The sequence below is a fragment of the Sciurus vulgaris genome, assembly GCF_902686455.1.
Source record: "Sciurus vulgaris genome assembly, chromosome: 12".
NCBI classification, from domain to species: Eukaryota; Metazoa; Chordata; class Mammalia; order Rodentia; family Sciuridae; genus Sciurus; species Sciurus vulgaris.
This window is the reverse complement of record NC_136473.1, coordinates 14,632,576-14,655,052: the sequence shown is the minus strand read 5'-3', so window position 1 is coordinate 14,655,052 and position 22,477 is coordinate 14,632,576. Positions and strand designations below refer to the sequence as shown.

The following is a 22,477-nucleotide window of genomic DNA, read 5'->3' as shown; positions in this document are numbered from 1 at the left end:
AGAGCTCCCAGGCAGCCTCACCTAATGGTGGCAGGTGTGCACCTTGGAGCAGGTGGGATTGGGCTCAAGTCCCATCTCCATTATTTGTTGGTCCGGACAAATACGTTCCCTCACTAAGCTTGATTTTTTGCCATAAAAGCAAAAGTGAAGTACCTTCTTTGCATGTCTGTTTTCAACAGAAAACCAAGCCCTTGATGACAGAATTCTCGGTCAAGTCCACCATTATTTCTCGTTACGCCTTCACTACAGTTTCCTGCAGGATGCTGAACAGGGCTTCTGAGGACCAGGATGCTGAGTTCCAGATGCAGATTCCAGCTGCAGCTTTTATCACCAACTTCACCATGTAGGTGACACACTGGTCAGAGATGGAGGTGTCTGTGTGGGTGGTCCAGGTGAGCCTGACGTGATGTGGACCTCCCGTCAGCTCAGGCTCACCGGGGAGGAGTTGCGTCCCATTAGATGACATGTGGATCAGAAGATCAGCTCCCTTTCTTCTTTCCTTCCTGGCTTCCTGCCTGCTTGCCTTCCTCCTGTCCATTTTCCTTTCCTTTCCTCTCTGCTTCCCTCCTTCCTTTTCTTCCACTTCCTCTTTCTTTCCTTCCCTTCTTTCCTCCTGGTCCACTCTGGGCCAGGCTTTCTGGGTCAGGTGATTGATATCTTTCTATGAAAAAGACCATATTGCTCTGTTCCAGAAATTCCAGCAGGAAGAAACAGTCCACTAACAAGTAAATAGTAAATGAGATCATTTGGGGCAGTAGTGAATGTTGTAGTTTAAAGATGGCAAACAGGATCGAGAGGTGCTTCCTTAGGAAGGGAAATCAGGGAGTTAGGTGAGAGGGGCCATGGTTAGGTTGAGACCCCAGCATGAAACCTCTGATATATTGGCTGGGGTTTTTTCTGACTCAAGAAGTAAAGATAGGCAAAATAGGGGAAGTGTTGGGTTTAATTTTTGGTCTGGGCAAGATGTGAGTTGGTGAATCTTCATGGAAGTTTGAACAGACATGATTTTCTCCTGGAGAATCAGAAGCACCCTTGGTTGGGTCTGACCATTTGGACCTGTTGAAAATTGCCCCAGATTGAAATGAATGGTTTAAGGCTGGTGCCCTAGTTTGGAATGCATTCAATATGCATTTCCAAGAGGCAAATAAAAATATTTTCCAGGGTTGTCATGGTTCTAAGGACCATGTTTGGGTCTGTCTTGGAACTGCAAGCTGGTAACACAGCTGTCTCTGGTGTTTCAGGCTTATTGGAGACAAGGTGTATCAGGGTGAAATTACAGAGAAAGAGAAGAGGAATGGTGATGGGGTAAAAGAGAAAAGGAATAAAACCACAGAAGAAAATGAGTAAGTATTGTTTAATTAGGAATTTAAAATCCTGTTCTGCAAAGTATCATGTTTTCTACCCCTTGGCCTCTTTCTCTCCCATCCGCCAAATATTTTTTTTTTATTGAAGTAATAAATATATGTGATTAACAATATGGTAGATAAACATTGGTAATAAAAAAGATAACTTTGCTCCGCGATTCCTTAGTTCTTACTTCATAGAAACATCTGCTTCTCGTATTTCTGCACTGAGTTTTCTTGGTAGTTATCTCCTAACTCTAAATTGTATGATGTGTTGCCGTTTCTTGATTTCTTAATAAAAGTAAGACACTTATTTGCTGACTGTTGTGAAGAAAGGATTTAGCAAATTTACCTCAGGCCTACTTTCTCCTTGCATTCAAATATTTTATATTATTATCTTATATCTTCTTCCACTCACGAGGTGTTTCAACTACCCTAGATTATCCCTCCTATCTTTGTGTGGGGATAGACCCCAGGACCTCATGCATCCCAGGGGAGCACTGAGCGCCACTCCTGTCCCTGTTGCTGCTTCTTAAATGATAATATCCTTCTCTTACCCTTCAGTCTACCTCTCCTCATTCATTTCTTGGACTCATCTTTTGTCATGTAATCATTGGCTTTTTACATTTTCAAGGTTATTAACATTTAAATTCTGGTCCATAATGATACTTGTATGTCTATAAACTTGAAAACCAAGTATTTATTGAAAAATCAGCTATTTATTGAAAGCCAATAAATAGCCTTTGCCTTTTGATGACTATGTAAATAACATTAATAGAAGAACCACCTAGGATACACTAAAATTATATTTCCCCCTCAACCAGCCAAGCGTGAAGGCCTCTGTTCCCTTTGCAGAGAAGTGATCCAAATACCTCGATAAAATGGTATAAACTTGTAAGCCTGATTTTTTCATTAATAAAAGGACACGGCTTTGAGAAAGCTAGTTCTTTAAAATGATAAACTGTCAGAAACTTTGTTGTCATCTTGCTCTGGTCTAGAAGACCTGAGTCACTTTGATACAGAAAGCAGATGAGGTCCAGAGCTTCAGATAAGGCATTTGCACGCACGGAATTCCACATTTATCTTAAAGCTACAGTTTCCAAGGACACAGAACCTTGGGTCTCCTTCAAGTCCAGGAGGCTGACATTAATGGCTTTACAAGCACCCCCTGCTTTGCTTGGCTCCTGTCCAAATAGGGCTTCACTGACTTTTCACCTACACTCTGCCCTTCCCCCAATCCCATAATAACCTAGTTTCTGCCTTTTTTGGTGAGGTGCCTCCCAGTGCCTCTGGTATCTGGTCTCTCTTGCTGCAGCAAATTATTAAAACCTCACTTTGTGTTCTGCAGCTGTGTCCCAGGTTGTCCTTATCAAAATTGTTCAGAGTCATGCCACAGTTGACTTCAGCTGGATCATAACATAGAAGTTTCTGTTTTTCCTGGAGTTTCTAATCGCCTTCCTCTTATGAGATAGAATTTAATTTTGTTACTATTAATGTTGAGCAAGACACATCATTCATTTGAAATGAGGACAAAACGAATAACAATAACCAAGTTTATGGAAGCAGTTGTATGTATGTCACCCAGAAGACTGGCCAACAGTATTTGGAACACATTGCTGATTGGGAGGCATTCGGATTTCAGAGCCATTAAAGCATTCTGTGAAAACATGGCTGTCTCCAGATTCATGAAATATTGTTATTCCTTTGCAGCCGTCTTATAAAACATTTACCCTGGAATCACTTTTCATTTTCTTCTGGGTTAGTTTTGTTATTTCTTGTATTCCATATTTTACTCTTTCTTGGTTTTCACCTTTACTTTGCTGAAATATATTCTGAAGTGACTTCCTCAGAATGGGTGTGTGAGGGATAGAGCTTCTGAGATCCTTATCATATTGTATAACATTGTATGGAATTAAGGACAAAATGATTTTCCTTTTGCTCTTTGAGGTATTGCTTCAAGGTCTTATCACATCCAGTATCATTGCTGGTCTCTGATGTACTCCAGTATCATTCCTCTTACATGTTTTCTGTATCTGGTACTCTGATGTTTTACCATAATGGGTTTAGCTGTCAATCCTTTTTCCTTCTGCCCAGTACTCAGTGGAACTTTTCCATCTCCACAGAGCTGTCTCTTTTCACCTCTGGGAAAGAGGAGTACAAGAGGCCTATCTGCTTATTAATTCATTCATACATGTATTAGAATTATTTCCCCTTTATTTGGTCCCCTTTCTCACTCTTATTCTGTTGTGTCCTTTGGAACTCAAATTCAGCAGTCTCTCTGAGATTATTCCAAACTGATCTTTGTTTCTTTCCTTTGCTGCAGCCCCTTCCAGTATGTTCTGAGCTATATTGAATCGCCCAAGTCTTCTGGAACCTTGTTGAAATGTGTTACTACTCACCCTCCCACTCTTCATCCTTTGGTGGTCAGCCCGCCATCTTGAATCTGAGAACCCTCACTCAGAGTACTGAAAGGATTTGGAATAGTTTGTATTTTTTATAAGTTTTACAGTTCTCTATTTCACTCTAAACACATCCACCAAACTTTACCAAAGTGAAAAAACCTAATTATGAATTCATTTGTGCAATTCACAACTTGACCCCAAGGCTCCTTCTTGTAGTGGTTTGCCTACTTAAAGGTCCCCTTTCTCTTTTCGCCCTTAGGTCTGTCTCTGGGAAAGGGAAGAAAGGCCAGTTTTTGAATTCCCTCCTATTCAGCATTTGTCTTTGGTAAACTTCCTTTGGGCAGGTCTTTCCTTCTTCCAAGACTCGTTTTTATTTTTCCAGTCGAAGGACTCACCCGCCGTGCCCCCTGGTCTTCCTGGCATCCTGGTTAAGAGAGTATGGCAGGTGTCCTGAGGGCATCAGGGAAGCCTGGCTTTTTCTACTCTGAGCTCTACCTGTGGCCTCATTTTCCTTCCTGACAGGGAGCAGGGGACTGGCATATTCAGAGCCTCTCTGGTGATTCCCAGCAAGGACAAAGCCGCCTTCCTCCTGAGTTATGAAGAACTGCTGCAGAGACGACTTGGGAAGTACGAGCACGTCATCAGCGTGCGGCCCCAGCAGCTGGTTGGGAGGCTGACGGTGGAAGTGAATGTTCTGGAGAAGTCAGGCCTCACGTCCTTGGAGGTGCCACCACTTCACAACAGCAGGCAGAAGGGCAGTGGGAGGGGGGAAGGTGAGTACCGAGTGCTGCTTGTGCTCAGATCTTCTGGTCAACTCAAAGCTGCCACTTGGCACCAGAGAAGTCTGTAGAAGGAACGGCACCCCTTCCTCCAAGGCTTGAATTTTTGTGGAAATTGGAAAGATAGCAACAAAACAAAGACAATGCCGTGTACATCTTTTTTTTTTTTTTTTCTTAAAGATCTGGTCTCTATCAGGAAATTAAAAGATGTTTAAGTTATTTTTTTTGACACAATAATCCCACTCTTGGGAATCTATCCTAAGTAAAATATCCAGGATATTATTGGGCCTATCACATGCAGGAATCTGTCTGGTAACATTTATTGTAACCAAAGCATACCATCAGCCTAACTATTCAATGATAAGGAAACAATTTGTAAAATACAGTGACAGCCACAATTCAGCATGTGACGGGGGAAATGTATAAATTTGTACATGCCTCCAGGCATGGTGATGTGGGCCTTAATCCCAGAAACTCTGGAGACTAAGGCAGGAGGATCACAAGTTCAAGGCCAGCCTCAGCAATTTAGCGAGATCCTAAGCAGCTTAGTGAGATCCTGTCACATACTTAAAAGGGCTGGGGATGTGGCTCAATGATAAAGTGCCTCTGGGTTCAGTCCCTAGCACCAAAAAAAAAAAAAAGAGGAAAATTGTGCGTACTGTTAAATATGCTTTGTTAAATACAAAGTTGACTAGAAAGTTTTATAAAAAAATAGTTTTATATTAGGGACATGGGATTGTAGGGTCATTTCAAAAATCTATTTTTAAATATTCAATGATATATTATAGTTTTAAAAGATTAAATAATGAAAAATGTGTTCTGTAGATTTGGATTAAGATACAGACATGTAGGTTCATTAGCAGGACCATTCAGTTTAGGTTTTTCTCAAATTATTATTTTTTAAAATGTAGTTATTGAATTCATTATGAAAATCATTATAGTCTAGTTTTAATGACTATTAATTACAACTAATAGCTCATAAGATATTTACTGGTGTTGAGCTCTATAGTTAATATGCCAGTAACATTTAACATCAAATTGGATGATGAGACAGATATATTAAAAAAAAAATTTGCCAGGTTTGGAAAGGCAAAATTTCAGGCAACTGGGACATTGAAAATTGTGAATGTGGACTAAGAGAAGGTGGGTGTTTAACATATTGCCAAATTATTTAAGGCCTAGAGCTGGTGTGTGGAAAAACAAATAGGAAGCATGTTCCCCACCCTAGCACACAGTTTAAAGACTTTCCACTGACACATCATCCAACCTGGGGGACTGCATGCTCCCTGGCTCCGGGGAGACCTGAGTCTTTGTTGTGTGTTGACTCCAAACCCTGACCTTGACACCCCAGATCTGAGGCAGCAAAGCCATTGCCAAGGGCTCTAGCGTTCTGAAATGGATTGAGATATGACAGTCATTCACATGTCAAATGGGCAGGAGTCATGCGGCTAGTGGATTTCAGCTCAGTTTTTGACTACTCGTGGCAAAATTACTACACTTCTGTAAGCCAGCTTGCACAACTGTGCAGGGGGCCACGGTGAGGTATGAGAGCTTGTGAAGCCCCTGGTCCAGAGGAAGAGCTTGATAATTGCTCAGGATTGTTTTACTGTTGTTATTATGATCACCTTCTACTTACTGTCATTCTCTGCACCTCTTACCTCCCTGTTAAAGCTCATAGGTGGCTTTGAAGCAGGTCTGTGCGTCTCCTTGGGGGATTTAACCCAGGGCCTTGTACATAGCACATTGCTGAGTGTTCAAATCAGAGAAGAAAAACCAAGCACAAATAGCCAGGAATGGAAATCTCATTTCTCCAATCATACTTTAGAGGGAGGGACATTTTCCTTTGTACAGCCAAATGAAAGAAGCGTTTTTTTTGAGGGGGAAGAAAAATCTCTGAGTCGGTAGGATCGTGTACAGGGGGTGGAGTATCTGAAGTGCTCTGGGTGACACACAGGGTCAGTGAATGCGTCTGTAGGAGTTTCTGAGGGCAGCTGGCTGCAGTCAGGAATGTGTGTGTTTTGCCTGATTTTCTGAACCACTGTGATTCTCTATAGCTGTGTACACGTTGTAATGTATAGGTGTATGTGTGTACGTGTGTGTATGAATGTGGTAAGTGTATGTATGTGTTGTGTATATGTGCATGCATGTGTGTGTGCATTTGTTGTGTGTGTACATGTTGTGTGTGTGCGTGCATGTTGTGGTATTTGTGTGTGTTATTCTTGGAGGGGGTAATGAATTATAATTGTTGGTTAAAACGCTGCTCACTGTTTATATTCAGGCCCTGTTAGTATCTCAGAGTAGTTTTTCCAGACCACTGATCTCTTGGGATCTGTTTATTTTTAAGAAAATTGTTTTCCTAGCTCTTTGTACCCAAGCAGATACTTGGCCTTCCAGAACGTGGAGATTTCACAAGTGCATCCCAGAGCCAGGTGCAGTGGACTGATTCCCGTGTTGCTGTTGCTCATTCCCATCTTTTTGAGCTCAGCTGTTATTTTTCCCGCAAAATGGTAGCCTCAGCAGTGTGAAACACAGGATGTTGTGATTTTGTCTGGACAGCGTTGCATGTTTCCAAAATAAATCTAGGGTAGAGATCAAACTGGGGTTGGGCTGCACCAGATCATGAGCTAGCTGTAACTGTGTGAATGTGGTCCAAGCCAGGACATGACTCTTGTAGATCTGGCCATGGTTAAGAAATCAGACTCCTGCAATTTGTCTAAGCAAATCTCTGAGGGCTGCACTTTGGATGGGGATTACTGTGTGTGAGGTACTAGATTAAGCTCTTCACATATAGTGTTAGCTCATTTGGTCTTTATAAGGACCCTATTAGGTCAGGTTCTTTTAATCCTCACTTGATTTATGAAGAAATTAAGGATTAACGAGGTTCCACAATATGGACAACATCTCATATCTGATTATTCATGGAGACAGAATGTAAGCATAAATTCATCTGACTTCAGGTTCCTGCCCTTAGCCATTGTACTGTACTACCTTCTCACTGAACAGAACATTTTAAACTGCTGGGGTGTGACTCCAAATTCCAAATCTCTTCCCAGTTAAATTTTTTTAAAAAGGTTAAAAGCAAGATGATCTACTTTTGCTCAGTTTCCTTGCCAGGTAAATTGGACCCACATCTATTGAATTATATTAACAGACCCCCTTCTCAATGTAAACGTCAATTGTGTGAGATAACTTAGAAGTTAAAGCATTACAGGATTATTAAAAGAGTTAATACATGTATAAATTTTCACTTAGACAGGATCCTTAATGACTAGTGATAAAATAAATAAAGTGAAACGTAAGAGACCTTACCTGTTTTAGTCCCCATTTGGCTTTACATCAGTGATTCTCAAACCTGACTTTTTCTGGTAGTAACCTGGAGAGGTTGAAACATAAATCCAGATGGCCAAGTTCACCCCAGGCAGGTGAATTAGAGATTGATGTGCCATGGGGTGGGGGTTGCCTAGGGCACTGTATTTTTAGGTTGATAGTCTGTATGTTTGCACAAAAAACTTGAAGAATTTATACATGCTTTTAAAATTTTTAGTTATTCTTAAAGTAAAAGAATAATGCTGAATATTTTTTTTTCTGCTATTATGCAGGTATGGTCCTAATGACTTTGTCCTTTATATGCCTTCCTGTAAAATTTGTCCATTTTAAATGTAGAGTTCAGTGCTTTTTAGTACATTTGCAGGTGCATCAGCAGGTGTACAGATAAATGAAATGTGGAATGTGGACACGAGGAATATTATCCAGACATTAAAAAACGAAGAACAAATTCATGTTACAATATGGACCTTGAAAACATTATGCAGAGTGAAAGAAGCAAGATTCAAAAGGTCACAGACTGTACTATTCTGGTTATTTGAAATGTCCAGAGTAGGCAAATCCATGCACACAGAAAGCAGATGGGTGGTTGCCAGGGCTGCAGGAGGAAGGAAGGGGAACGATGGCTTAATGGCTGCAGAATTTCCTTGGTGGTGGTGGAAATGTTTGAGAACTTAATAGAGGTGGTGGATGTGTGATCTTGTGAATGTACTAAATGTCACCAAATTGTACACTTTAAAATCATTAATATTTTGTTCTGTGTGCTTCACCTGAGTTTAAATGAAAAAGTCACACTCTAGATTGTACTAACCCTGCTCTCTCCCTGCCCTGGAAGCCAGTTTCCTGTGCTCCTGGGCACTTAGCTGTGCGTCTGTTACATGCCTAGGAAAGCAAATGACCAGAGTAGGTGGAACTGGATTTGTAGCTTGCGTTTTAATTGTATCACCTCTATGTATACTTTCTATAAAATTTTGGCTTTCACACAGTCCTTAACACTGAGGAAGCTTAATTAGCAAGAAGAGAAGCACTGGAGACAGCTTCATTACTCTTTAGGTTGGAAGGTGAATGTAGACTCTACATCTGTCCCTAAGAACAGGTTCATGGCCATACTCGCTGCAAGATCAAGTCACCTCTGACCCGAGATGAAGGGTGTCTTATACTTCATAGATGCTTAATGAGGAGTTGAATAGAATCTGTTTTGAATTTTTACTTATATCTCTCTTTAATCCCTTCACATCATGACTCTGTCTTCTGCTGTCAGGGGTCTTTCAGGTCTGTATTCTTAGGTCCTTAAGTTAGCGTCTGGCATAGAATGGGTGCTTAGTAAATATTTGTTCAGTGAACTAAGGACTAAATAATTGTTGACTGTGAAAGTATTACTGGTTCTTCAACACTTTCCTGGTTTACCCTGGTGAATTTTGCCTCCTCTTAAGTCTAACTCTTATTTTGTTTTGAAGGAGGAATTAGAGGAGGGAATTAATAATTCACCTTTGGTTCTAGGAGATTCTGGTTCCAAAAATATAGATACATACTGCTTTGCTAGGATTGCCAGATAAAATGCAGGGTGCCTTGTTACATTTGAATTTCGGATAAGTAATTATGTACCATGCAGTATTCGGGACATACTGAAAAGTTACTCATTATTTGAAATTCAAATGTGACTGAACATCCTGTATTTTGATTTTCTAAATCTGGCCTCTCTCCCTTATTAAAGGGCTGCATTGTGATTCACCATTAAGGCCCTCATTCTGCGTTCCTCCCCTGGATGCAGTCTCCATGCAGCAGCTGGAAGGGCATGGCCCTGTTTGGCCTCTGAAATCTCTGTATATTTGCCAGGAAACAATCTGGTTGTTATGTGAGAGTTTCCAACATTGTTCAGCACAGAAATTATTCAGGTATGAATCATTTGGCTCCAGAGTTGGTTTTGTTTTGTTTCTCAATGTAAGTGTGCAAACCCACATTGTCTTGTGTGTTCTGACATCCACTGTGAGCACCTGTGAGCAGGATAGACCTGAGAGATTGGCACAGGGCTTTTGGCCTGATAGAGGGGAGCAGTCCTGTGAGGCTGCAGTTTTTGCTTCTTCCTGTTTCCTGTTGTCTTGACCTGGTGTATGAGGTGGATACTGTCTACCGCAGCTGTGGCTGGAGCCAGAGGTGGTCCAGGGGACATGACATGTCACCGAGAGCATCGCTATCATGGGGCTTCCATTCTCTTGAGGGGCTCCCCTGACATCTTTCCAGCTGCTTGCTGATGTGGTGGTCCCTTTCATGCTAACTGTCCAACAGGCCTGTCTTGAGCGCTTGCTGCATTCCCAGCACTGAGTCAGATGCCTGGAATCCAAGGGTGACTACGACATTGTCACTGACCTTGAAGAACGTAAAGTCAGCAATAGTATTTTTTTCCTTTTTAAGTTTCAAATTGTTATTAAAAAGCACATAACATAAAATGTGTCATCGTCACCCTTTCTCAGCGTACAATTCATTGGCACTAAGTACATTCCCATTGCTGTGCAACCAATCTCCTGAACGTCTTCATTTTTCCCAACCGAACTCTGTGTGTCTTAAACAACTCATCTCCCTGCCCTCCAGCCCCCAGTGGCCACCACTGTGCTTTCTCTCTGAATCTGACAACTTTAGATGCCTCTTCTCAGTGGAACCTCACAGTATCTGTCTTACTGTGGTTGATTTATTTCACTTGGCATGTCCTTGGTATTCATGCATGTTGTGTCAAAATTTCTTTCCTTTTAAAACATGAATTACATTTTGTTTATCCATTTGTGTTAACAGACACTTGGATTTGCTTCCATTTCTTGGATTTTTTTTTTTACTCAGGATCCAGCCCAGGGCTTCATGCATACTAGGAAAGTTCTCTACACTGAGCTACATCCCCAGCCAGCCAATAGGTCTTAGGAATAATACTGCAGTGGATGTGGGCATGCAGACATCTTTTGGAGATCCTGCTTTCAATTCTTTTGGACATACCCATAAGTGGAATTGCTAGATCGTATGGTAATTCTACCATAGGAACTGCCATACCATTTTCAATAGCAACTGCGCCTTTTTTCATTCCCATGAATAATGTACAAGTGTTCTCGTTTCTTCATATCCTCAACTCTGGTTCATTTCTGGTTTTTTTTTTTTTTTTTTTTGATAATGGCCATCCTAATGGGTGTGTAGAGTTTGCAATTTTGAATATATATATATATAAAAAAAAACCACTGTAAGATTGAATCTACAAAATGTCACCCAGTTTTTCTCAATTACTAAGTCCTGTTCTGCCTGTTTGCGAGAGGACATTGTAAAGGAATTTAACAGAAATCGCTTACATCTCATATTTCTTTGTGCTGCAGCACAGCTTTTGGGGGATTTCATCTGGCTCCACTTGAAATCCTTTGAGCAGGTACTAGGTCTTTGGTGGACATAAGATGCTCTAAGCCTGGGACAGTGCTTATTTCAGGAGTTAGCTGCCATTAGGACAGGTGCATCTGAAAAATTCGCACATGTTTTCATGCAGAGTCTGGCTTGGGAAGTTGATCAAATATGAAAGCTGAAACTTGGTAATGTATTATTTAGAAAGAAAGTACATTGAATGAATAGTGAAGAAAGCTAATATGCTAAGACATCTGGGCAAACATCACTTAATTATAAGAGTCAAATTTGAATCCTGTCAGCTATAAAATTGCATATTTATTCTACGCTATGTATGTTGCTATCATATCTACATTGATACTCCTTTCCCCAAAGCATTTAAAATACCAATAATCAATATCGGGGAGAGGTCCTTTCCAATAAGAGAACTGTATATAATAGACTTATGAAATAACCAATTTTTTTTCTCTTCTTCATTGCCTCAGTTTTACCAGTGTCTCTTCCAATATTGTGCTGGTTTGCACGAATTTTGTCTTTATTGCCTCTACCAAAGGATAGTTGCATAATTATTCACAGTACTTTTGACTGCCCTAAATTTAAGAAATTGCCTCATTGGATTCCAAGTGAGCTGGTACAAAAAACAAACATAAACAATTTAGCCTCTTTCCAAGGGGAAATGAGCAGGCACTGTTTGTTTGGAAATCCTTTTGTAAACGCCCCAGGTGTTGGCTGCCTTTCACGGAGAGTAGCCAAACTCAAGCCCACAGGAAACAGAGGCCAGGAAATCCCTCTGTCTGTCGACCCAAAGGCGCGTAGCTTCCAGCTGATGTCCTTGAGCGTGGTTCTCTGCTCCGGAATCTTTTCCCCTTCAGATATTTCACGTAGCAACTGTCTTCCTTTTATTTCCCCATCATTATCTAAGAAGAAAATATTTGTTTGTGTACAACATCCATGCTCCAGGATAAAACTAGGCTTAAACTTGTTCTCTCCAAGCCTTGTATACTATACACACACACACACACACATATATATATGCTTTGTCATTACAAGATAGAATCACAGAGATGAGTATTTAATAGCACTTATAGTTGTGATTTCTTTGGACTCCTTGGAAGATGTAGTGAAAGCTACAGAGCCTCTATTCAGAAAAAAAAAATTGCACATATGCTTCTACATGAAACATTCAGCATATCATTTCAGTTGTCTCTTGGGCAGATCTGACTCTATTAAGACCATTCTTCATGCAAACAGTATTGAATTCCCTGTCACAAATGTTTGTTATGATGTGTATGACCTGACGGATTGCTTTTACCGAGTTCTCAGTGATGTAGAGAAAACTGTTATGGTAAAACATAAACTGTGTGTCATCGAAGAGTATTTTTTCCCCGTAAGTTGCTTTTTTATGATAGACAAAGAGTACAAGAAGTGACTTCTAGGGGGTGGGATGGGACGTGTGTGTAGTGAGCAGCCATTATGTGGGGGCACCCTACTTAGCCCCTTTCCTGTGTGATCTCACTAAAACCTGACAGTGATCCCATGATTGTGGCACAACTCCAGTTAGCAGATGTGGAACAGAGGCTTGGAAGGATTAAGCCGCTCATTTGGAGTCTGTAAACTCGCAAGCCCACTTTGGTATGATGTGGTTTCCAAAGGTGACACCTCACTTCTTTCCGGAAGACTCAGCTGTCAACAGGAAGAGACCCTCACAGGACCCTGATGGCCTGAGAGTCTGAGAGGAACCAGTGGGTGGAGAAATTGGGGGTTATCTCGCATGAATCCCCAACGTCTGAATTAAAACTGGAAGATGATGTGAGACTCATCCTCCCCAAGTGGGAGCAGGGTCCATAGTTGGCTCCTTCCCCCTCAGCAAGTGGGCAAGAAGGAAAGGAAACAAAGAGAAGGGAAGAGACAGGGCACTCATTAGAAAAGTAGGTCAGAGGCTCCCCTTCTCTGGTCAGCTCTCACACTCTTACCCCCACTCCTCATTGTCTGTGGAACACGTCCCATGATGCCAAGTGCCCTGCTAACACAGCTTACTGTACCCAGGAAACGCTGTGTGGCCAACAGCAGTGTGGACCCCGTACCCACTAAGGAAGGCTAAGCAGTAGTGTTCTGCTTTGGGATTTTGGTCAGTAGCTATCAGAAGAACCTATACTAACATAATTAGCAGATTCCGACACACACACAAAGGGGGATTTTTATTTTCTAGAGATAGGACTCTGGAATTGTTCTCTGTAGATTGTTTTTAAGAGGTAATGGAAAATTCATTTGGTCACTTTTACTCACTGGGGCTTAATGGGTGGAAGCATCAGGAGCTCAGCTTCTTGGTGCGTAATCAGATCGAGAATCAACCCACTCTTCACGTAAAATAAGCCCATTGAGATGAATCTCATGAATTTTCATCATGAACGAGCAAACACCGAGGTCAATAGGAAACGAAAATAATAATACACTATCCTTTCTCACGGTCCATATCAAAGAGCCTAGTCAAATGAATTATGAAGAGAGAAATTATACTTTTTAATCCCAGTACTTTCATTGGACCATGAATGTATTAATTCAGGGCACTTGTAAGAAGCATTTTCATGAGAGATCTGAAGCAAGACAAAGTAGGTACATGCCGGCAGCATAAAGAAGAATCAAATCTAATTATTGCAGAATCTTAGAGATAATCTAACCACTGCCTAATTACATACAACAAATTTTATTGGCAATTTTTTATATGTAAGGCACACCAACTGGGTGTAAGGAACATGTCTATTTTCTAGGCAGAAACCAGAATCACTTGGAGGTCTTGTTAAAAACACACATTGCTGAGTCCCATTCCCAGCTTCTGACTCACGGTTCCCGGGGTGGGCCAAGAATTGGCACTTCTAGCAAGCTCCAGGTGGTGTGGCTGTTGCTGGTGCAAGGCTACACTGTGAGGTCCACTCTACACTGTCCTCACAGGTGATTACTGCGGGGTTTTCTTGAACACCTCTAATGAATTGAGTGGTGAGAGCTGTCTGTACCAATAGGACATCTTAGAGTTGGCCAACGCCACGCTGAAAAGTGCTGCCCTTCAAGTCGGTGCCTGGACCAATTTGTACCAGCTGGAATTACTCAGGATACACCTAGTCCCCATTTAAAGGCCTACACTAACACATTTATCCCAAGGAAAAGAGCAGATAGGGGTTTATTTGACCAATTATAATAGGTTCCATGCCTGTTCAGTCTATTCTGCTGTCCAGTTCCCAAGTTCAATTCTTAAGAAATTTGTGTTTACATAAAGTATGCAGATAGTTTGTGTACAGCTTGATGAGTGGGTGCAGGTATACATACCCATACAACTAACTCCCTTCCACATTGAGATTCAGGACACTTTCACCACCCCAGAATTTCCTTTGTGTTCTTTCCAGTTAGTATCAACCCACCAAAGGAACAACTGCTGTTCTTCAGTTGCTGTGAGTGAGCAAGCAAGTTGTGTTTGCTCTTAAACTTCATGTAAATGGAAGTGGAGAGAACACTCTGTTTTATATCTGATGCTTTCAATCAACATAACCATGAGATTCAACCCTGTTGTAAATAGCAATAATGAGCCTTTCATTTTAATTGCTGGGTAGTATCCCAAGTTTGACGTACTTTACAGTCTTATATTTAATTCCTTCTATTTTGTGTATGTTTAAGGTTGGTAATAATATTAGCTAGTGTGACTGCTTATCATGAACCAAATATGTTATGTCACTTCATCTTGTCAGTAATGTTACATGGGTGCTGCTGTTAATCCACTGTACACAGGAGAAACCAAGGCTCAGTAATGTAGAAGTAGAATCGGTATTTGAATGGGTCCTCTTGACTCATGACCCTGAGTTCTTAACTGACGTGTTGCTATGCCTCTCATTCTTGGTGTTTTACCAGTAGTCACCATTGCAACATTGACCCCAGAGAATTATAGTTTCCTATCTTCAAGGACCTTTCCATTTTCAGCCCCCTTTTTTTCAGTTGTGTGATGGTTCTGAGGCTTCTTCAGCTATGCCAGTAAAGTGAACAGGGACACTTGTCAATGTGCCATCTTGATTTTTTTTCCAACTCCTTCAAATGAGAGATTTGTTGAAAGCAGTTTCTTCTTTGTTTTTCTAAAACAAAATAATTTTTCTATTTTGCAAGCTCTCTGATCACTTCCAAAATCCCTGCCCTTGTTAAGTGCAAATAATAGAAGAATCAGTTTAATCCTGAGGTTCCTGTTAAGGTTACACCTAAATTGTCCCTGAAAAATAACTGTCTGTTCTGATGAAGGAAGTGTTTAAACTTCCTTTGACTTTGGTATTTAAAAAAGCTGTTAGCAGAAGGAAGTTTATTCTTAAATACAAATTACTGGGGCCATTTATACTTCATTTCCTTTTTTATTCTGCTAATTGCAGATGGGAAATTAGTGGTCAGCCTATTCCATGGTATCAACTTGAATAGATTTTTAAAAATAATCAGACACTTTATATCAATTTAAGCCTGTTTTGGAGTCAGTATATGGATTTAAACATAAAAAAATCTTCTGTGTGTAATTATGATTAAGAATTCTTATTTTAATTTTGACTAATAAGTCTCATTTTTATTTTCATACTACTTATGATGCATTCAGATTTCAAAATATGGATTTTTATTACTAAGTACATTGACCAGTGTTGTTTACACTTATAACTGTGGTAGTCTGCTAAGTAATTCTCATGTTCTAGTAGGAAATGAACTCAGAAGTTCAGAAGTAAAATGAAGCTCAGAAGTAAAAATGAAATTCTCCTCGTTTAGTGTCTCATTACACTAGTTTTTCATAAATTACATAAAATCCAGTCATTGATAATCTTTCTGTAGTTCTAATTTGTATCCTAAGAATCACATTAGGGAAAACTTTGGGGATTCTTTCTTAAAGAGCCATATGCCTCCTGACAAAGTGTGTATTAGGGCAACCGGTTGATTGATGAGGGGAAGGTTTTCTTTATGGACTAATTCCATATGGAAGGAATGATAGAATTTGAAGTCATCATTCTGCAGTTCTAATGAATTGGTGGACCTAGCTTTCATCAGTCATTGGTAAAAGTATCAAGTGAAATACCACTAGGGAACTTTTTAATAGGAATGAGGGGTCAGGTCAACAACACCTGCACACTGTCTTTATTAGTGCCACTAAAAGTAGACAGGGAGACATTGCTTACCTTCTAATGTGATGGAGTAGAAAGAACTTGGCATTACTTATAAGGTGTTCCCATGAAGATACTTCAGCTATGATATCTTCATCTCCTATGAAGTAGTTCAATAGCATCAAGCCTGAATCTAATCAAGCTTCCAGCTCTGACTTCCAGAACACCAGTGAACACATGGGATTGAGCTGTGGTGCTCAGACCTAACTGCACATGAGAATCACACAGGCAGTTTTTCAAAGACATAATGCCTAGTCTGCATCTCAGAATAATTCAGTGAGAGTCTCTGGGCCTAGGCATCAATATTTTTTTATAGCTCCTCCAAATATTACAATGTCAGCAGATGAGAGGAGCAAGTTCAGTGACCAAGGTATGTATGTATGTATATATGTATGTGTGTGTGTATAGTTTTAGTTAGGTTTGGCATCACTGTTATCAAAATACCCAACTAGAACAACTTAAGAAGAAGTTTATTTGGGGCTCATAGTTTCAGAGGTCTCAGTCCATAGATGTCCAACTCCATTGTTCTGGGCCTGAGGTGGGGCAGCACATCATGGTGGAAGGACATGCTGGAGGGAAGCTGCTCACCTGTCATTGCAGCAAGGAAGCAGAGAGGTGGGGTGAAGGACAGGGAAGATGCACCTTTCCTTCTAGGGCATGACCCCAGTGGCCCACCTCTGTCAGCCACGTCCCAGCTGCCTATAATTATCACTCCATCCTTTCACACTAGGATGGACTGATTAGGTTACAGCTCTGATAATCCAATCATTTACCTCTGACTATTCCTCATATCCACACCATAACACATACGTACACGCACACACATATTTAGAAAAGAAGAGGTGTAGAGGGAAGGACACTTGAGATTTAAAGATACTTTAAGAAACAAATCAAATGTGATGTGGAGATTTTGTGTTGATCCTGATTCAAACAAATCAACCATACCATGACATTTTTAAGAGAATTTTAAGACTGAGTATTAGACGATAATAAGACATCAAGCATTAACTTTGTTACTTGTGATAATGTTTTGTAATTAAGATAGAAAAATGTTCTTATGCTAGAATGCATACTGAAATATTTATGGATGGATGATGATGTCTGAGATTTGTAATGCAATAATCTAGAAAAAAGTGAAATGGAAGTAGATACAAATAATTGGCAGCATGTTGGTAATTGTTACAGTTAAGGGATAGCTATATGGGGGTTCATGTTGCTTTTCTTTCTACTTTTGTGCATTTTAACACTTTGCATAAAAGGTTAAGAAAAGAGCCATAATGGTGAAAGATGGGATAGCATATCTCATACATTGTGGTATGTTAATAACACAAAGACTCAGAAGGTTATGTGAACTGCAAACGTGTGATAAGATCAAGTCTAACCCTCTTTGTCTATACAAAAATGGTTCTTCTTTTTAAGGAAATATTTATATATTGTTATTAACGATGTTTATGTGTTATCTGCAGATGATTTGGGACCACCTCCTTCTACTGTTATCAACCAAAATGAAACTTTTGCCAAGGTCATTTTTAAGCCCAGTGTGGTCCAACAAGCCAAGATTGCCCAGAATGGAATTTTGGGAGATTTCATCATTCGATATGATGTCAATAGAGAACAGAGCATTGGGGACATCCAGGTACCAGGTTTTATGTTGCTATTTCCTATTGGTAGCTTGATACTTTTTGCTAGGCTCAGAACTGTAATTTTGACACATTAGCTAAGGGCAAAAGTTCTTTCTGGTTCTTTGTAAATTTGTTTTACCCCAGAATATGTCTTCAAAGAAACTGGAGATGATCCTTGCTGGAAGCTGAGGGTACCTATTTCCTGCTCCAGTAATCTGGACAGCTAATGAAATCTAAAATGTAATTTTCCCTGTGGTGTTTTAGATGAGGTTAGAATTTTAGTTCATCTTCAATTTTAATTAAAGGAGACTGTTCCACAGCTTATTTCCCTTTAGGTTTTATTGCTCCAGAGACAGGGTAGGAATATTAAAATATATTAATGTGCATCCAGAATGTTGACAACCTTGATGTCTCAATGCGTAAAATGCTTGGTAAAAAACAGATAATGAAAGAAGTAGGATTCTGAAGTAGCAAGGTCAGATGGGATGGATAGTTAAAGTTGAGTGGCTTGTCAGGATCAATACTTCTGTTTTTCAATGCTGGGGATTAAACCCAGGTCTCACTCATGCTAGACAAGCACTCCGTCCTTACATCCCCCCCACCCCATCAATACATTTTAAAGGGATGATTCTATCCTTATACGGATTAATTAGCAACTGGTTTCTTTGGGGCAACCACAGATAATTTTGCTCTGAGTGTGGAATGTGACCCTAGACTGTTTCATGCCGTCTCAGATCTAAAAGCTCCACAGATGAACTATTTTGGATAATTTTCTTCCCTGCGCTGGGTACTACCATTTTTACTTTGTTTACCCTTACCAGGTTCTAAATGGCTATTTTGTGCACTACTTTGCTCCTAAAGACCTTCCCCCTTTGCCCAAGAATGTGGTCTTTGTGCTTGACACCAGCGCCTCCATGGTGGGAACCAAACTCCGGCAGGTGAGTGCGTGCCGACTGCCTATTTTTTCCTGTCTCACTTTTTTCCCTGGGACAGTGATCTGCCTTGTGGATAAAATTCAGTTGCTTCCAGATGTTCACTTTATCATCCAGCTACTCCTAAGCACAGAGAACATTCCTGAATTGAAGCCATTGATATAAACCATTGTTCTAGCGTGTTGGTTTTAAGAGAGCAGAGGGACATGTTAGAGAAACACCTTGACACCGGGCACTGGCAGAGCAGATGACATGAGAGAGAAAGGAAAGACCACTCAACCACGTACCCATGGTCCACAGAATAATTCTGCTCAGCCATGATTCCTTGGAGAGTAACAGTAGGATCATTGGAAGTCCCCTTGGCATATCCTTAGAACAAAGAATTCAGGTCTCAGTAATTCAGGACTGATATTTTCACAGAATTTGCAATGAATCTTAAAATTTCAGGACTGGAAGGGATTAAGGGGACATGTAGTCTGCTGAGAAATGAAGTTATCCTGAAAATACATTTCTTTTTACAAATCATTATAAAAGGTGATTCCTTATCTTACTTTGGTATCATAAATATCATTTTGGGGATTTGTAATATATTCACAACTTTCATAAGGTGAATTGAGAACCTTAATAACTCTACATTCATTGAAAACTGAGGTCTTTATCTTTTCTTTTTAAATTCATTATGTGTGTTTTTTTTTTTTCAATCAATCATATATACACAGCTTAATGAGTAAAATAGTACCTCGAAGCTCTTAAGAATCCATATCTAGGGGCTGGGTTTGTGACTCAGCAGTAGAGCGCTTGCCTAGCCTGTGTGATGCATTGGCTTTGAGTCTCAGCACCACATATAAATAAATGAATAAAATAAAGATCTATCAAAATCTAAAAAATATTTAAGAAAAGAATCCATATCTACCTGTTTCCACCAAAGGTTCATATGCAGCTGACTCTAGTACTAGCTAATAATGTATTGCAAATATTTTCCTCAGTTGATTATTACTTTATGAATGGTTTCTTGGATCATTTGTATTCTTTGGAATCATGTAGTAAAATCTGTCAATCTTTTTTATGGCATTCAGTTTTCCTCTACCCCAGGATTGCTTAAATATTTTTTCACCAGAGTATAGCTAAATATTATTTCTAATTAAAATAGGGAGAAGATAACCTCACCCTGTAAAATAGCTCCTTATACCCCTTCAGCATCACACCTCATCCAAGTTCATTTTGCTAACTCTTCCATTTTTATTGCTTTTCCTTCTTTCCCTGAATTTTTAAAAATTTGTTCTATTAGTTATATATGACAGTAGAATGTGTTTTGACACATCATATGTAAATGGGGTATAACTTCTCATTCTTGATGTTCTGTCTCAAAGTACTTTTCTTTTTCCTGAAGGACATCCATTAATAGTGTTAAAGTCAGTTGTGGGTTTTTGTGAAGAATTCTCTCAATTTTTGTTGGCCAAAAAATTATTTACTTCACTTTATTTTTAAGTATACTTTTACTGGATATGGAATTTTAGGTTGGCCACTATTGTCTTCTGTCTTCCACATTTGCTATTGAAAAGTCAGTAAAAATTTAAACTATTTTTCCTCTGAGGGAATTTTAATTGTTGACTACTTTTAAGATTTTCCTTTGTCTTTAATTTTGTATTATTTTAACATGGTGGTTCTAGGGTGAATTTCTTTCTATTTATTCTGCCTACATTCATAGAACCTCCTGAACTTGTGGATTCATGGGTAGTTTCTTAGTCATTATCTCTGAAGTTCACTTTTCCATGTGTAACTCCAATGTCAAAACCTTTTCTTTATTCCTCTCTCTTTTCAACATTCTCTTCTCTATATTACGACTTTGCTTTTCCATGCTTCATTTTATACCTATTTTCTAGTTTGCAAATATGTTTTTCAGGTATGTCTAAGCAGTTGTTAGACTCATCCTTTGAGTTATTTTGGTTATTGTAATTTTTAGCTCTAGAAATCCCATTGTTTTCAGATCTTTCTCAAATCTGTTTAGTCATTTTTTAAAGAATTTTCAGTTATTTTACAAAGTTTTTTATAATGTTTTTAAAAATTTCCCAAATACAGTAATGTCATTAAAGTCTGTCTAATAAATCCAAATTTTGGAACCTCTTAGGGGCTGTTTTGATTGTCTCCCATCTTCTTGTCTTGTGTGACTGGATATCTTTGATTGAATGACAGACATTAAATTTTAGAAACTGTGAAAATATGTTGAAGCCTGGTATGATTGTGTGTTCTTCCACAGAAAGTTTTGGCTTATTTCTGTCAAGTTCTTAATCTGGGATTCTTTAGACCATATGCAGGGCTCAAGATTTTTCTGGGCACCCAAGTGACTCAAAGTTGGATTGCTGAGATTACTTGAAATATTTTCAAGATTAAAAAAAATACATTTTCTCTGCCTTGAGTTGTTCTCAAGATTGGGGCCAAATTGCCTATAGTTTTCTCAAGTTTTCCACAAAGTTTCAATCACACCATAGTGAAGTATTCTTTCATAGTGTGTGATTATTTATCAATGATGTATGCACTCTGTAAGGTTTTTTGCTTTTTATAATATAAGTTCTTTGCTGACCAAGTTGTTTTTGTGACTTTTGTGGGTGCATAATAAATGTGGACAGACTTCTTTTTTTTTTTTTTTTTAATTTTGTTTAGTTGTCAATGGACCTGTCTTTTACTTGTTTATTTATATGCAGGATTGAGAATTGAACCCAGTGCCTCACACGTGCTAGGCAAGTGCTCTACCTCTGAGCTACAACCCCAGCCCAACCATGGTTCCTTTTGAGGCCACTGTTGGCCACAGAATACTGTGCTAATTAGGTCTTTTGTATAATCTAGCATGACAGTCCCCACTTGTATCTTCAATCAATAAATAGTTATTAAGTAGGTGTCGTATGGTAGATTTCTCTGAGTATTTCACTTATTTCTTGTGCATTGTGTGTCTTCAGACTTTCTTTCCTCTCTCTCTTTCTGTTTAAAATATGAGTATCATGAGGACAGGTTTGAGTTTTCTCTGACCTCGTTTAACTTAATGAAGAAAGTCACTATAGTCAATCTGAATTCGTTTGCCACCATATATTTTGTATTCTGATACTTTTGTTTATCATCATATCATGAATATATCTTGTTATTAAATATTCTTTAAAAACCTCATTTTTTAATGGCCAGGGAGCAGTACTACCTAACAGAAGCTTCTGTGAGAATGGAAATACTTCACGCCTGTGCTGCCAAATATGGTAGCCACTTGTCACAGTGGCTATTGAATATGTGAGATGTGGCTACTGCAACCAAGGAACTGAATTTTTTGTTTTATTTAATTTTAATAAGTTTTAATTTGAATACCTAATGGTTACCACATGGGATAGTGTAGTTGTATAATATTACCCACCCCACACATGAGAGGCTTTTCAATTATTCTTTTTTTTTTTTTTTTTTTTTTTGCTATTACAGACACCATTGGGATGTGTCTTTGTTTAGAAATCCTTGACCACATGCCCAGTCATTTTCTTGTTAGATTCTTAGAAGTGGAATT

The 22,477-nt window shown here is 39.3% G+C and overlaps 1 protein-coding gene across 1 annotated transcript in view; it reads left to right on the top strand.

The window, feature by feature from the left end:
* The window catches only part of ITIH5 (inter-alpha-trypsin inhibitor heavy chain 5), an 81,743-nt gene that overhangs the window by 20,229 nt on the left and 39,037 nt on the right, over positions 1 to 22,477 (top strand). The window contains exons 3-7 of the mRNA XM_079106996.1: positions 180 to 343; positions 1,242 to 1,343; positions 4,268 to 4,518; positions 17,852 to 18,021; positions 18,829 to 18,945. Of these exons, the coding sequence (XP_078963122.1) occupies positions 180 to 343; positions 1,242 to 1,343; positions 4,268 to 4,518; positions 17,852 to 18,021; positions 18,829 to 18,945 (804 nt within the window). The remainder of the gene's footprint in view (positions 1 to 179; positions 344 to 1,241; positions 1,344 to 4,267; positions 4,519 to 17,851; positions 18,022 to 18,828; positions 18,946 to 22,477) is intronic.